We start from the raw sequence: 12,778 nt of genomic DNA on the forward strand, positions 1-12,778 counted from the left end.
AGGCAAAATAGTGTGGCAAGTGGGTAGAAGTGTCCTGGCTGCCTTAGGGGGGCTGCTGCAGCTTTGGGGCTCATTGTGGCACACAGAAGTGTGACTGGAATGCTCAATGGTAATGAGACCCACTGCCTTCTTCCCCAGGGGCTACTCACCTGGGTGTGTCTATTCTCCTAGGAACTCAGACCCTACCCTGGAGATCTTGATTTAGTAGATCAGGATAGACCTGAAAGCTCCCTGTATGTTTAAAAGCCCGGCCACGTTTAAGAAGCACTTATGAACCTGAGTGCCCAGGCCTAAGGAGTTAGAACTGCTGCATGTCTTTTGACACAGTCAAATATACCCTAAAACAGGCAACAAATGTTTGTTATCTTTAGGTCAAAGACTTTTCCCCTTCTTGCAAGCACATGACTGATACAAATGACAGCTTTTCCTTGGCAATAAATGAAAGCAACCCCTCAAGCAAGACTTCCCAGATAAGGCTATTAATGTGCTTTCTAATTTTAAAACTGAAGCAACCTTCAGGTCATGAGTCAAGGGAAATGGAAAGAGGATGGTACTTGATACCAATGTTTTCATAGCAGTTTACCTAAAGACTAAATAGACTCGAGTATTCTTTTTCTATTAATGTCTGAAGCCCAGGTTCACTTTAGAAATATTTGAATGTTGAAGGAACAAACAACTAAATAATGTGATAGCTTCATTAGGATAGTAAAGGATTTGATTTTAGACAAATATCAGATTTTTTTTAAAAAGCCAACTGTTACCAATTTGAACATCAAGCTGATTCTTTGTTCCTACTTAAAATGATTTAAAATCACTTTCTGTTATTTTTCTTTTCAAAGAATAAACTTACTTAAAATCAGAATCCTTTTTAGGAAAGTAAAACTTAATTTAAAAAAAGGATGCAAAGCCTTTTATAGTTATAAATAACAATATATAGATTACCTGCCATTTCACATTGCCTATGCTACTGTCAGACGATATAATTGGCTGATGAATTAAAGTAGTTATTCAAATCCACTGTTGATTTGAGAAAAACAGTAATGACTATAAGTTCACAAGACTTCATACCCTAGAAATCACAATATTGAATTCAAGGTAAATCCTTAAGAAACACTTTTACTGCACAGCTTAATTGAACAACTTGGGAAGATACTTGTATGCATTTACTTCCAGTGAACTTATTAAAAATTTCACGAGAAACAAATTTCTCAGAGAGATAACAAAAAAGTAATAAATGATTGGTCTGGTCAATAGAAACAAGGACCATGAAATAAGGTGTGTAGAGAGGCAAAATGCCTTATGCTCATTCTTCTGGAAGTGTGCATAATTTGATCATTGTAAACACTGTATCTTCAACATTTCATGAAGAAGGAATCACTCAGATCTATATACAGCAATTATTCTGACCTTTCCAAAGACGCCTTTTTGTTAAGAAAAGCATCGATAATAAGGAAAATCTTGAAAGGAAAGCAAATCTTAGTTGTTTTTAAGGACTGTATTGAAATATTCAGCTCATTGCAATGGAAAGAAATAAGCCAAAATCAAATTTCCCTTTCAATAGCTTACTGATAGACACAGTACCTTACTGAGAGATTCTTTATATTCCTTACAACTTAAAACAGTGACAACTATCCAAATTATCATTAAATACTGTTTTATTAACTAGATGACACACCATCATTGAACTTTTTAAATCAGGGAGCTTAAATCTTTAAACTGATATGCAAACGTTAATGTATATGAGATAGGTCCAATAATTTTTGTTGAAAGCTTAAGTTTTCTTATGTTTGAAAAGGACTTTTAGGCACTGAAGGGATTAGGGAACACACTGGATAGTCTGTGAAATTAAAACAGCATATTGTTATCACTATCACTGGCAGTGAAGGGGGAAATTCCCCACTTCTTTGAGGTCCTCCTTGGGCTAGGCAGGAAATCAAAACAGCATCAGATGGTTAACAGAGGAAAATTCAGTTTAATAATATAGGTATGGAGAACTTAGATGGCTGTAAATTCTAAAGTAAAATGGGGCAAACCAGGCTTCACATAAAAGTGAGGGGCTACATCATCTTTGCTCTGAGAGTAGAAAGATAAAAGTAACTCAGCTAGAGAAGACATCTTTAATGATAAACCTACACCTGGATGGTACCTCCGAAATGCTTTCCTTCAGTCATAAAAAAAGGAATAGCGATTGCTTCTTCAATTAGAGAAAGGGGAAAAGAACCAAGACAAGGACAAAAGTCCCTCCTTTGCCTTTATGACCTTCACTGATTTTTAAAGCAAAATAATCTGCATTCTTTAAATAATTGTAACAGATTTCCCCAGGCCCACGGGGCCTAGGTTTCACTTACCAAGGTGACACTTATTGGAAAAGGCCTACTATGAACATATTGAGACAAGCCTACCTGATGCTTTTGGGGAGACCAACCCTACACCATACAAAGGGATGGCATGAAACTCCAGCCTTTGAAAATATTGCTTGACTAAAAGTTAAAGAGTATTTTGGATAGCAATAGAAAGTAAGTTGTGGGAAGACAGGCATTTTATTTCTGTTTTGTTCACTGATACATCCCCAGTGCCCAGTTCAGTGCTTGGTCCTGAGGAAGAAAGCAATCAATCCTTGTTTGCTGAATGAATGGATATCAGGGAGTCCACAGGATGGTATAAAATCTATGATGCTCAATGGAAATACAAGAAGATGCAGTTTCTGTCTAACTTGTCAAAGATCTCTAAATTATTATACCTAAGAAAAGATGCTATATATTTACAATTTTTTATTCACTTTTTTAGCATGACAATTTTTGCAAAAGATGTTCCCGTGGAGCCAGGACTGAGAGTATAGCACTGATTAACACAGTAATTCTGATTAACACATGAAACAGTTCCATTTCTGATATAGCCAACACCTTGAATTCTCTCTCTCTTATTAATAAGCACATGCACACTGGAATGGAAGGATGACAGCATAAATGGAGACAACAATGGCACGACCTTTCAATGCTTTGCCTAAGTGACAATGAAAGTCATATAAGTTTCCTTGAACTACATCAATATGCACCCTGCACTGGGCAAGGTGAAGGGAACACAGAAATGATGAGGGGAAAGTCTAATATTCAGAGAAAGAGCTAACAAGGGCAGTATCATCAATAATTTCTTTGTCAATGCCAGATCATGTTACAACATAAATGGCATTGAAAACTAAAGAAGTCCTTGTGAGATGGGTCGCTATGCGTGACTAACTTATTCAGTAGGGAATTTAGGAAAACTAAATTAATTTGAATTCCTTACCGGCAGCAGGCACAGCACAGAGAAATAAAGAAGACATGACCAGAATCCTGTGTAAAGAACACTAAACATAGGAAGAGGAGTGAAAAAACATTGTATCACTTAAGTGAAAAGAGACAAATAGGCTGGATGGTGCACAGAGCTAAAGGGAATGAGAAAGTCAGTTCTGAATCCATTCACTCTGAGCCTTTGGTATACTGCCACTCTGAAATTCCAGCCACTTACGATTATAACGATGTCGTAATTTACAATATCAAAAATAATGGGAATTGTATGGCTTTTAAAACGCTACAGAGAGAAAAAAAAGTGTATCAATTCTATCCTGGGTGTTCTCAGCATGAATAAAGTTATTTCGTTGCTTTTTTGCTATCACTGAGATCCACCTCCTGGTGGATTTCTTAAAATCTCTCCTATGAATGACTTCACCCAACCTCTAAAACAATTATTTGTGGGTTTTTTTATGTGACACATAAGTGTGATCAAAGAGGGAGTAAATCACAAAATCTGATTAATACCAAAATGACAAAAATTCCAATTTTCATGCACCTGCTAGAAGAATCAAATGGTGGAGAAAAGGGAGGGTGAAAGCAGCAGGGCCTTTCTACAGGAGGCCGCAGGGAAGGTCACTATGGGTCACTGATGTACAGACACCCACAGTGAATCTGTGCCAGCAAGTCTAGACACAGCAGGAAGCGCTCTGGGCCATATGGAATAGTTGATATTGCCACAATCCGAGGAGGATCTCTGAATACCTTCTTCATCTATTTCTGTTCTCAGAAGGAGCCATACTTATGCACTTATGTCTGGTCAGACGTTTTCCCCTACAATGTTGCATTGCTTTGGCAAGGTTAAAAATTTAAGTTAGTTTTATAAAATAAAAACTTTCAACAGAAACCTAAGTCAACTCTATTTCAACATTCAAAACAATAAATGTCCCTAATTTATGTAAAAATATAGATACTGAACTTGTAGTATCACACTATAATAAGTTATAAATGATGTATGAAATGAGAAATTTGTAGCACATTGCTCAGAGAATTAAGAAACCCTATCTGCTCTCTTAATTGGTATGTGCTATAATATATACAAAAGAATATTAACATTTTTCCTAGTTTGACTAAATGACTATGATTCCTGAAAATTCCCTCTGTGAGCTCCTGAAACGTGTTCCTAGGAACTGAATTTTTTCAAAAGTAGCATGAGTTCTTTAATTTCCTTTTAAAAATGAAAAGGCTGTTCAATCCTGTTAGTCTCTGAAGAGAACTATTGGAAGTTGTGGTTGTCATTTCTTTTAGTCTCCTCATCATTACACTAGATTCCTAATCTTCTTGTTCTTTCTTAACTGTGTTGTTTCAGTCTTCAACCTCACCACCTCACTGAGCCCTGTTTCCTGAGCAACCACGGCAAAAATTGTCTATCCTGGGAGCAAAGTTCCGAAACTAACTTCAGATATCTCCCTTTAGTTCAGCCCATAATACCCTGAGCAATTCTATTCTTTACCACTAACACATTTCCTATCACACCTTTGCTCAAGGTCTGCTTACCTTGCAACTTACTTTTAGTCCTAAATCTTCCTTCTCTTTTGCTCTCCAAATGAGCAAGTGATGGAAAAATAAAAATGGCAACTGATCTTATTGCCACTTAACTTATAAGAGATCAAGGTCACAAACCCAGCCTCCCTTTTCCATCACAACATTCCATGCCCATTTCACTGCCCTCACCCTCCTTCCTCCCACATCAATACAAGTAACCTTCTTTTTCAAAGTAGATCCCTCTACTTGTGTCCTAAATCGCATCTGTCATTTACTCCAGATTATACAATTGAATCTCCAGCAAGCTTCATACTTTCAACATAGAACAGTTACTCCTACACACTTGGGCAAAGAATGAATGAATGAACAGAATGGTTAGAGACAATAATATGCCTTTCATGTGACTTAGAGTATCCTCGCATTGGGAAGGGTGAACTTAGGTTAATTCAGAGTTTCTGGGAAGGATTTTACACAGACACAGGATTTTACTTAAGCATATATTTCCTCTCAGAATATTAATCTTCTAAAAGTGCCTATTTTGGTTTTCATATGACTCAATGCTTTCTGCTTTAATGGTAGCATTATAATAATAATGTATGTTTTATATAATTGTTCCAGACCATTAGGAAAACAGGCCTGTTAAGTTTTTTCAAATATACTACCCAAAATATTCTTAGTTCAGTCGAAGTCAGGAATATTATTCCAGACAGAATGGAATCCAGACTACTGGCTACCTATAGGGTTAGTGACTAGACTATACTCATAAGCCTTCTTCTTTAAAAAAGACTGGGGGAAAATGCCTGCCCTTATTGCTTTTTTGCCCACTTGCATGAAACATGAATAAGTTTTAAGCGGGTAATTCATTAATCATACAAACTAGAACCTAAAAGATAAACCAAGAACCCATATACCTACCACAGGAAATTCACAATTTGTTCCACCTATCCTTTTATTTTGTCTTTGTTGCTTTTTTCCCTGTATTAATGTTTTAAAGCAAATCATATCCCTGATGACATTATACCTGTTTACTAGTAATTCTAAGCCTTACACAGTTATAATATCATATGCTTTACAAAGCAAAAAAAAAAAAAAATTTCCTTGGAATACATGGTTTCTTTAAGAATGCAAAACTGGGGCCTCCCCAGTGGCGCAGTGGTTGAGCGCTGGGTTGCGAAGCTGCCCGCGGCCTCTGCGGCGCCGGTTCGATCCCCGGCTGCTCCCCGGCCACTGGAGGAGGGTCCCACATGGCGCGCAGACCTCTCCTGCCGCCCGCTGCTCCCCTCAGCAGTTTACTTCGGTCCTTCTGCCTGCTCTGCTCCCCGCTCTGGCTCTGGTGAATTCTCTCACCCTCCCGCACTTCTGACTGTACCCAGTGCATGTATAAACAAAACAAACAAAACAAATAAATAAATAAATAAAGCATGCCTCTATTAAAAAAAAAAAAAATTAAAAAAAAAAAAAAAAAAGAATGCAAAACTAAATTCCATATATCATTTTTGGTCATGTTAACGTATGTTTCTTGTTTTATTTCTGCCTTTGCTGCACAAAAACACTACCTTTAAATCCTGTAGGTACAACCCATAATCAAGAAATAAAAAGTACTTACTAGTAGGTGAGGCCCTAACACACAAATTAACTCACGAAGTATTCCATGACTATAAATTAATTAAAAACAAACCTCACACACCTTTCCTAGAAAAATCTTTTCTTACCAGCAAAATATTCCATGATTATTTTGTTTGTAGAACAATATATGTGGCTCAATGTGGCTTAAAACTGTCTTAATTTATTTTAGTATGCATTATTCTCTAAGTTGGGTCATTATGTATGATTTGTGTGATACAATTTTAATTCTAAATACAAATTAAAAACTTTAAATGTAAAGGATGGTGTGCATTACAAAGTTTCAATAAGAGTAGAGAATTTTGAATAACCACCACAGTATCAACTGTAACTTTTCCCTAAACACTGAAACTTTCCATAACAGAACTGTAATAAGGAGGATACAGAGAACTGAGAGAGGGGAAAAAAAGGTGAAAACAGTATCATTTCACAGCTTGGAATATCTAATGGAAGGTTTCCAAGTATTTAATTGTCTCTTGTTATCATTTGACTCAGACTGGATAAGAATGTAATTGCTTTGAAAATTTCAAAAATATGATGAGTTAACCTTAATAAATTTTAGACTTTAGATTTACTATGTTTTTCTTGCATAATCAATACAAAATATTGCAAATAACAGACCTGCCATCAATGACATACTTTCACTTAATAAAAATTACTGTGGTTTTATAGCCCTCTTGAGATTTTTCAGAGGTCCCCACGCATCATCCTACCTTACACACATGGAAACCTCCAAAAGGCAGCTTAGAAATCCACAGATTTCTACAGGTGAGAATAATGAGGTTGAGAGAAGGAAAAAAGTGTAAAGTCATATCTTCTATAATTTGCCACTTACAAATATCTACCATTCCAACATCAAGAAATTCAGACATAGTTCCATGTGCTGTTACCTGATTGGCCGGTTCTCTTTACTGTCATAGAGAGAGAAGACGACCTCAAGCTCCTCTCCCAGGTTGGAACACATGAGGCTTTTCATCTGCACAAAGAGGTGGTGACTGCTGGCCTGCACAGGGGTATCTTTCTTCCGATGTCGATGTTCCATCTGAATGACACCCCCCACCAACAAAAACATGGTCAGTAGTGGCCCAACAGCCTACTTGACTATGATGTGGTTATGATGCCCTGTACTATGCTATTTTGCAACCATCCCACGCCGGGCAGGTTTATCTTCAGTTCTCACAGCAGAAAAGATAATTTTGGAGCCATCGGTAGATTTTTATAAGCCTTTAATGCTGAATCGGGGAACAGACCAGCTTTCTCTCTTTGTACTTATTTGGATGTCTCCTCTCTATGTAGTCATCATCATTGTTGTCATAGCCATTGTACCACCTCAGGGTGATGCCACCCTAATACCCCCGGCCCCTCCACAAGGTGCCCCTATTTTCATAGACAGATGCCCAGTGCTTCCTGGGCCCAGGTGTCCATAATTACAGGTGCAGGTGCAAGACCACAGGTGCTGATCATAGAAGCTAATGGAAGGAAGGTGTAAAAAAGCCTGATAACTTCATTTACCATACATATGTCCTGTACTATATATATGTATGTGTATACACACATACACATACGTATACACACACACACACCTACTCTATATATATATATATATATGCATATTTGGTATATAGCTGGATGTTAAATTCCAAATTTTCTTCCCATTTCTGAAATAGAAAGTATGACGTTTGCACATCATCCAGAAAACAAGCTTTGAGAATCTGTTCTTTAATTATTAATGTTAAAATGATACCAATTCCCTAAGTAGATTCAGGCAACACAAAGTTCAAAGGATTCTATTTCTCCTTTATCATCTCCTAGAGTGAGAACAAATTATTAGTCATCTTTTCAAAAATCAGACTAAATTATACCTAACCTTCATTTTGCTGATGGTAGCTGAACAATGCAGCTATGACTTTGTAGTTGTTATAATTAAAAAGTTCTTTTAAAATATACTAAATTGCAAAATTCAGGTAGCTTTCCGAAATATGCCACCACTAGACTGATGTTTCCAACGTTCTGCAGGGCCGCCAGTGAGGTATCCAAAGGTAAGAACAGCATCTGTGCCTTTTCTCATTTCTTTTCTCCATACAGCAGCCTAAGCTGCTTCACTTGAAAAGCAGGACCAGAGTGAGGAAGGAATTTAAATTAAAATTAGAGTGAGGGAGGAAATTAAATCATCCATGGTTCCAGAGGTGAGGAGAACATGGGGCAGGGGGATCAGTCACTCAGCACACACTTGGCAAGCATCTGTTATGTGTCAAGCACTAGGAACACACTGATGAGTAAAAACAGAGACAGTCTCTACCCTCTTGGAGCCAGAGGGAGTAGACATCAACAAAATTCTCACGTTAAATATATACCCGCAAGTGTGATGAATGGAGGGGAAGAACTAGATTTTCATGAAAACCTAAGATGGGGGGATTTTACTTGTGGCTGGGCAGCCAGAGAAGGCTTCCTGGGAAAGGGGCCGTTTAGCCAAGAGCTGAACAGTGAGAGCAATCATCAACCATCGAGGACAGCTGCTCCTACCTGCCGTGAAGAAGCAGGTTGTTTTCCCCCAACCCACTGCAGATTGCTTTTCTTTTTTTCCGTAAAACAGAATAAAAACACCTAGTAATGTCAAAATGATAGAAAAGTTTCTAAACACATACTCATAATTTTTCTACTTGGACCAGTTACAACAGTTCGTGAAGCAGCTAGTTCTTGGTCAAACTTTGAAAGGCACTGATTCTGGGTCAGATACAGGAGACATAAATGCAAAGGCTTCTATCTTAACAAAACAGGTGCTAAGAATATGGAATTATGGCTTTCACAATAGAGGACTCTCGTGAGGTCACCTCTTTTAGGTCACTTGACATTTAAAACAGAAAAAGCTCAGGTACTTTAACTCCACAGTAATGGAGCCATAGGCTGTGCCAAGCCCATTTCTACATTAGCCATCTATTTATGTTTCTACACAGAGTTCAGTAACTGCTGACTGACCAATCACCACGTGTAGGATAAATGAAAAAGCATCAGGCTTTTCCACCCTTCCACCATTAGCATTAATGATAGATCCCTGTGGTCCTACATGCATGCCTGATGGCGGGCACGTGGAGTAGGGTGTGGGCATGCATATGGGCACACCTGGGCTGAGACTGGGCTTTTAAGGGTGGCATCATGGGGACACCAGCAGTAGCGCAGAGGTAGCTGAGAATGAGAAAGAGCAACAGAACGAGAGAATGCCAGAGAGCCCAGAAAGAGTGAAGACTTGCTTGCTGGGGGCTGGAAGGCCTGCCAGCCTCTGCCACCCCCTCTCCCCTGCCTCCTTGTAAAAAGCCCATTAAAAGCCTGAAAAGCTACCGAGGGCTCCAGGACTCTCTTTTCCTGTCTGCTTGGATCATAGAGATCCTGCTCTGTGCCTTCTTGCTGCTACACCATGCCATCTAAATTGATAATTGCAGCACCTTAAAACCAACAGCATTTGGTCAGGCATTTATCTTTTAACTTGAATGACTCAGGAAACAAATGGTTACAAAATGCAGATAATCAAATGCATCTACAGTTACTATAGACTCACCAGGTAGACTGGGCACCTCTCCATAAAAGTGGAAAGTAACTATATGTTTTTAAAAGTAGACCTCAGCACTTTATGGTGTGTGTTGACCATATTTACCTGAAAAAGCTTCCTGCAAAGAAATATTCTCACTGTAGATAAAAGCATAAGTCTGCCTTGTTTTCTAGAAAGGTTGCTCTGTTTTGTGCTTTTCGCATCAAACATTCATAAGACTACACTTTTTTAACTCACAAGGCTTTTTCCCCAAAACTGCTAACTTATTTAATGATTTACTTCAAAGTTCAGAGTAACATAGCACAAGTTACTGTGAAGAAATGAATGAATCCTAATTGCTAGATCTGCAGGAACAGATTCAAAGATCTTATGAAAAGAACAGGCTTCAAGGAGGTATTTGGCCTTTACTTCAAACAGAACAAGATTCTGAGCATCAATTATGACATTCGCTGAAACTGAGGGAAAAGCTCCCTCTCTCATGCAAAGAATTCAATATATCTAGATCAGTGGTTCTCAACCTTGGCTGCACTTTAAAACTACCAAGAGAGCTTTTAAAAAATACTTATGCCCAGGTCCTATTCCAGAATAATTAAATTAGAATTTCTAGGGGCTGGGGTCTCAAGCAGCAGAAGCTTTAAAAGCTCCCAGGGTGATTCAAATGTGCAATGAGGGTTGAGAATTACTGACTGCGATCATATGCAGAGAGATGCATATCACAGCTGACTGAAAATGTATTATTGCGTCTTTTGTATAATTAGTGCCTTGCAGCCTTTGGTCCTTGCATGTATGCCAGTTTATGAGCCTGGCTGATTCTGCTCTTTGCATATGTGACCTGGGTCCTCACAACTGGCACACTCTGGCCTTTAAATATCCCCTCTCCTCACTTATATCCTTGCAGGTCTGAGATGGATTTGGTCTTAAGTAGGTTATGATTACTTGCTCATCTCTTGGTAACTACCACTTGTGGGACATGCTAAAAATATCTCTGAAAATATGATTAAGATAACAAAATTTAACAGGCCAGTTCACACTCATAAACTATACTTTGGTAGTTGAAATAGATAAAAACCATCTCTAAAATTATTTTCTGCTACAAAGGTACCAACCAGTCATTCTATACATGCTTCTAGTATAAGTAGACCCTGATTAGGAAAACACTTTTTCCAAAACTTTATCTAAGTAATGCAAATTTTTAATCTTCCTATAATGCATTAATTACTGAATAAATCATCTACACCAGGATTTCTCAACATCAGCACTATTAACAAGTTGGGTTGGGTATTCTCTGTTGTTGAGCTGCCCCGAGCTTTGTAGGATGCTCTGGCCAGATGCCAGCAGGCTCTCTCTCTGCCCCTGAACCATCATCATCCCCAGTTATGATAACCAAAAATTTGTTGACATTGCTAAATGTCCACAGGGGAGTGAAATCACCTCTTTCTAACATCTGCTGATTACCACTTGAGAAAAACTGGTTTATCCACTAAGGATCACAAAGCAAGCACCTAATCACCTAATGTCATCTTATAAAATGATAAATGATTCCTAAAAAGATACCAGAGAATCAAGTCAATAAAGTTCTCATTATTTATAGAACAATGAGATGTGGAATTTGGCACTAAACCAAACATTCCAACTGGACATATGTTAATACTGTGGAGTTTAGCACATTTTGCTGCAAAGTGGAGTACAATTAGGTGAGAAATATCTGCTAACAAGGCTACCAAAAGCCCAAAGGCAGTCTTTCTTCCCTAATGATGCAAAATGGACTCAGTAAGATGCAACACTGTGTTTCAAATATGACACAGAGAAGATGTAGTAAAGGAAGAGAAGCAGCAGTGATTAATTAAACACCCTGTGTTGGGGCATTTCACCTCCCTGTCATGGTCCTTTAAATCACCAAAACAAGAAGGGGTTGGTGGCAGTGCCTGCCAATGCTCCCAGATGAAGTCAATACAATGAGTCACTTTATGTTGCACAGAGAAAGGACCAGGGCTACAGAAAGCTGATCGTTGCTAATGTGAGGACATAAATAGGAACTTCAGGTCATTTTAAAGAGAACAAGTTCTTCCTAAGCTTACAATCATCTAGGTTTTTCTTGGCTATTGTATGATTTAAAAACAGTAAGCTGCAACCACTACTGACGAGCAATTAAATTTTCATGTCAAGTCACAATGTCTTATTATCCTCATCTATAAATTGAAGACTTTAGTTTAGGATTTGAGCTACAAAACACTAGAGGCCCCCTCCAATGGCAGTCATTGCTAATAAATCACAGTCCAGATGAGACCTCAGAATCTTAGCAAATAAGCATCGCCAGCAGATACCACTAACAAATAGGAAAGCTGAAAGAAATGAAATCAATTTGCCATCCCATAGATGTTAAGTGAAAAGAACAGAGTTAAAACTCAATGCATACAAAACCAAACTAGAGAAAATCAAATGTAATAAAATAAAATGACATTGTTAGTTGCTTTTCAAATATGAGACATCCTGAGTTAAATACGGGATGTGACTATGTGAGATGGAAGTCCAAGTGTTGTGTGGAATTTCCAGGAAGGCCCATTAAAAGTAATTGAATCAGCTCAGAGGAACCTTGCTCTATCCTCCTGTTGGAAAGATGTAATGGTTAGAGTTCTCACAGTTATAGTGTATTCCTAAGTATCCTTAATGATAGCAGCCAAGTACTGCACAGCATAAAGATAGGCAGTGCATTACTTCTGACACCACAAAACCACAAACAAGCCCAGAACTTCCTATTTCTGTACTTGCATATTGTGAGAGAGTATAAATTTCAATC

The 12,778-nt window shown here is 38.1% G+C and overlaps 1 protein-coding gene across 1 annotated transcript in view; it reads right to left on the reverse strand.

Annotated features, from left to right (window-relative positions):
• The window catches only part of DOCK4 (dedicator of cytokinesis 4), a 397,824-nt gene that overhangs the window by 203,459 nt on the left and 181,587 nt on the right, over positions 1-12,778 (reverse strand). The window contains exon 8 of the mRNA XM_054692564.1: positions 7,328-7,479. Within this exon, the coding sequence (XP_054548539.1) occupies positions 7,328-7,479 (152 nt within the window). The remainder of the gene's footprint in view (positions 1-7,327; positions 7,480-12,778) is intronic.

Source organism: Talpa occidentalis, unplaced genomic scaffold (assembly GCF_014898055.3).
Source record: "Talpa occidentalis isolate TD23 unplaced genomic scaffold, MPIMG_talOcc4v2.1, whole genome shotgun sequence".
Taxonomy (NCBI): domain Eukaryota; kingdom Metazoa; phylum Chordata; class Mammalia; order Eulipotyphla; family Talpidae; genus Talpa; species Talpa occidentalis.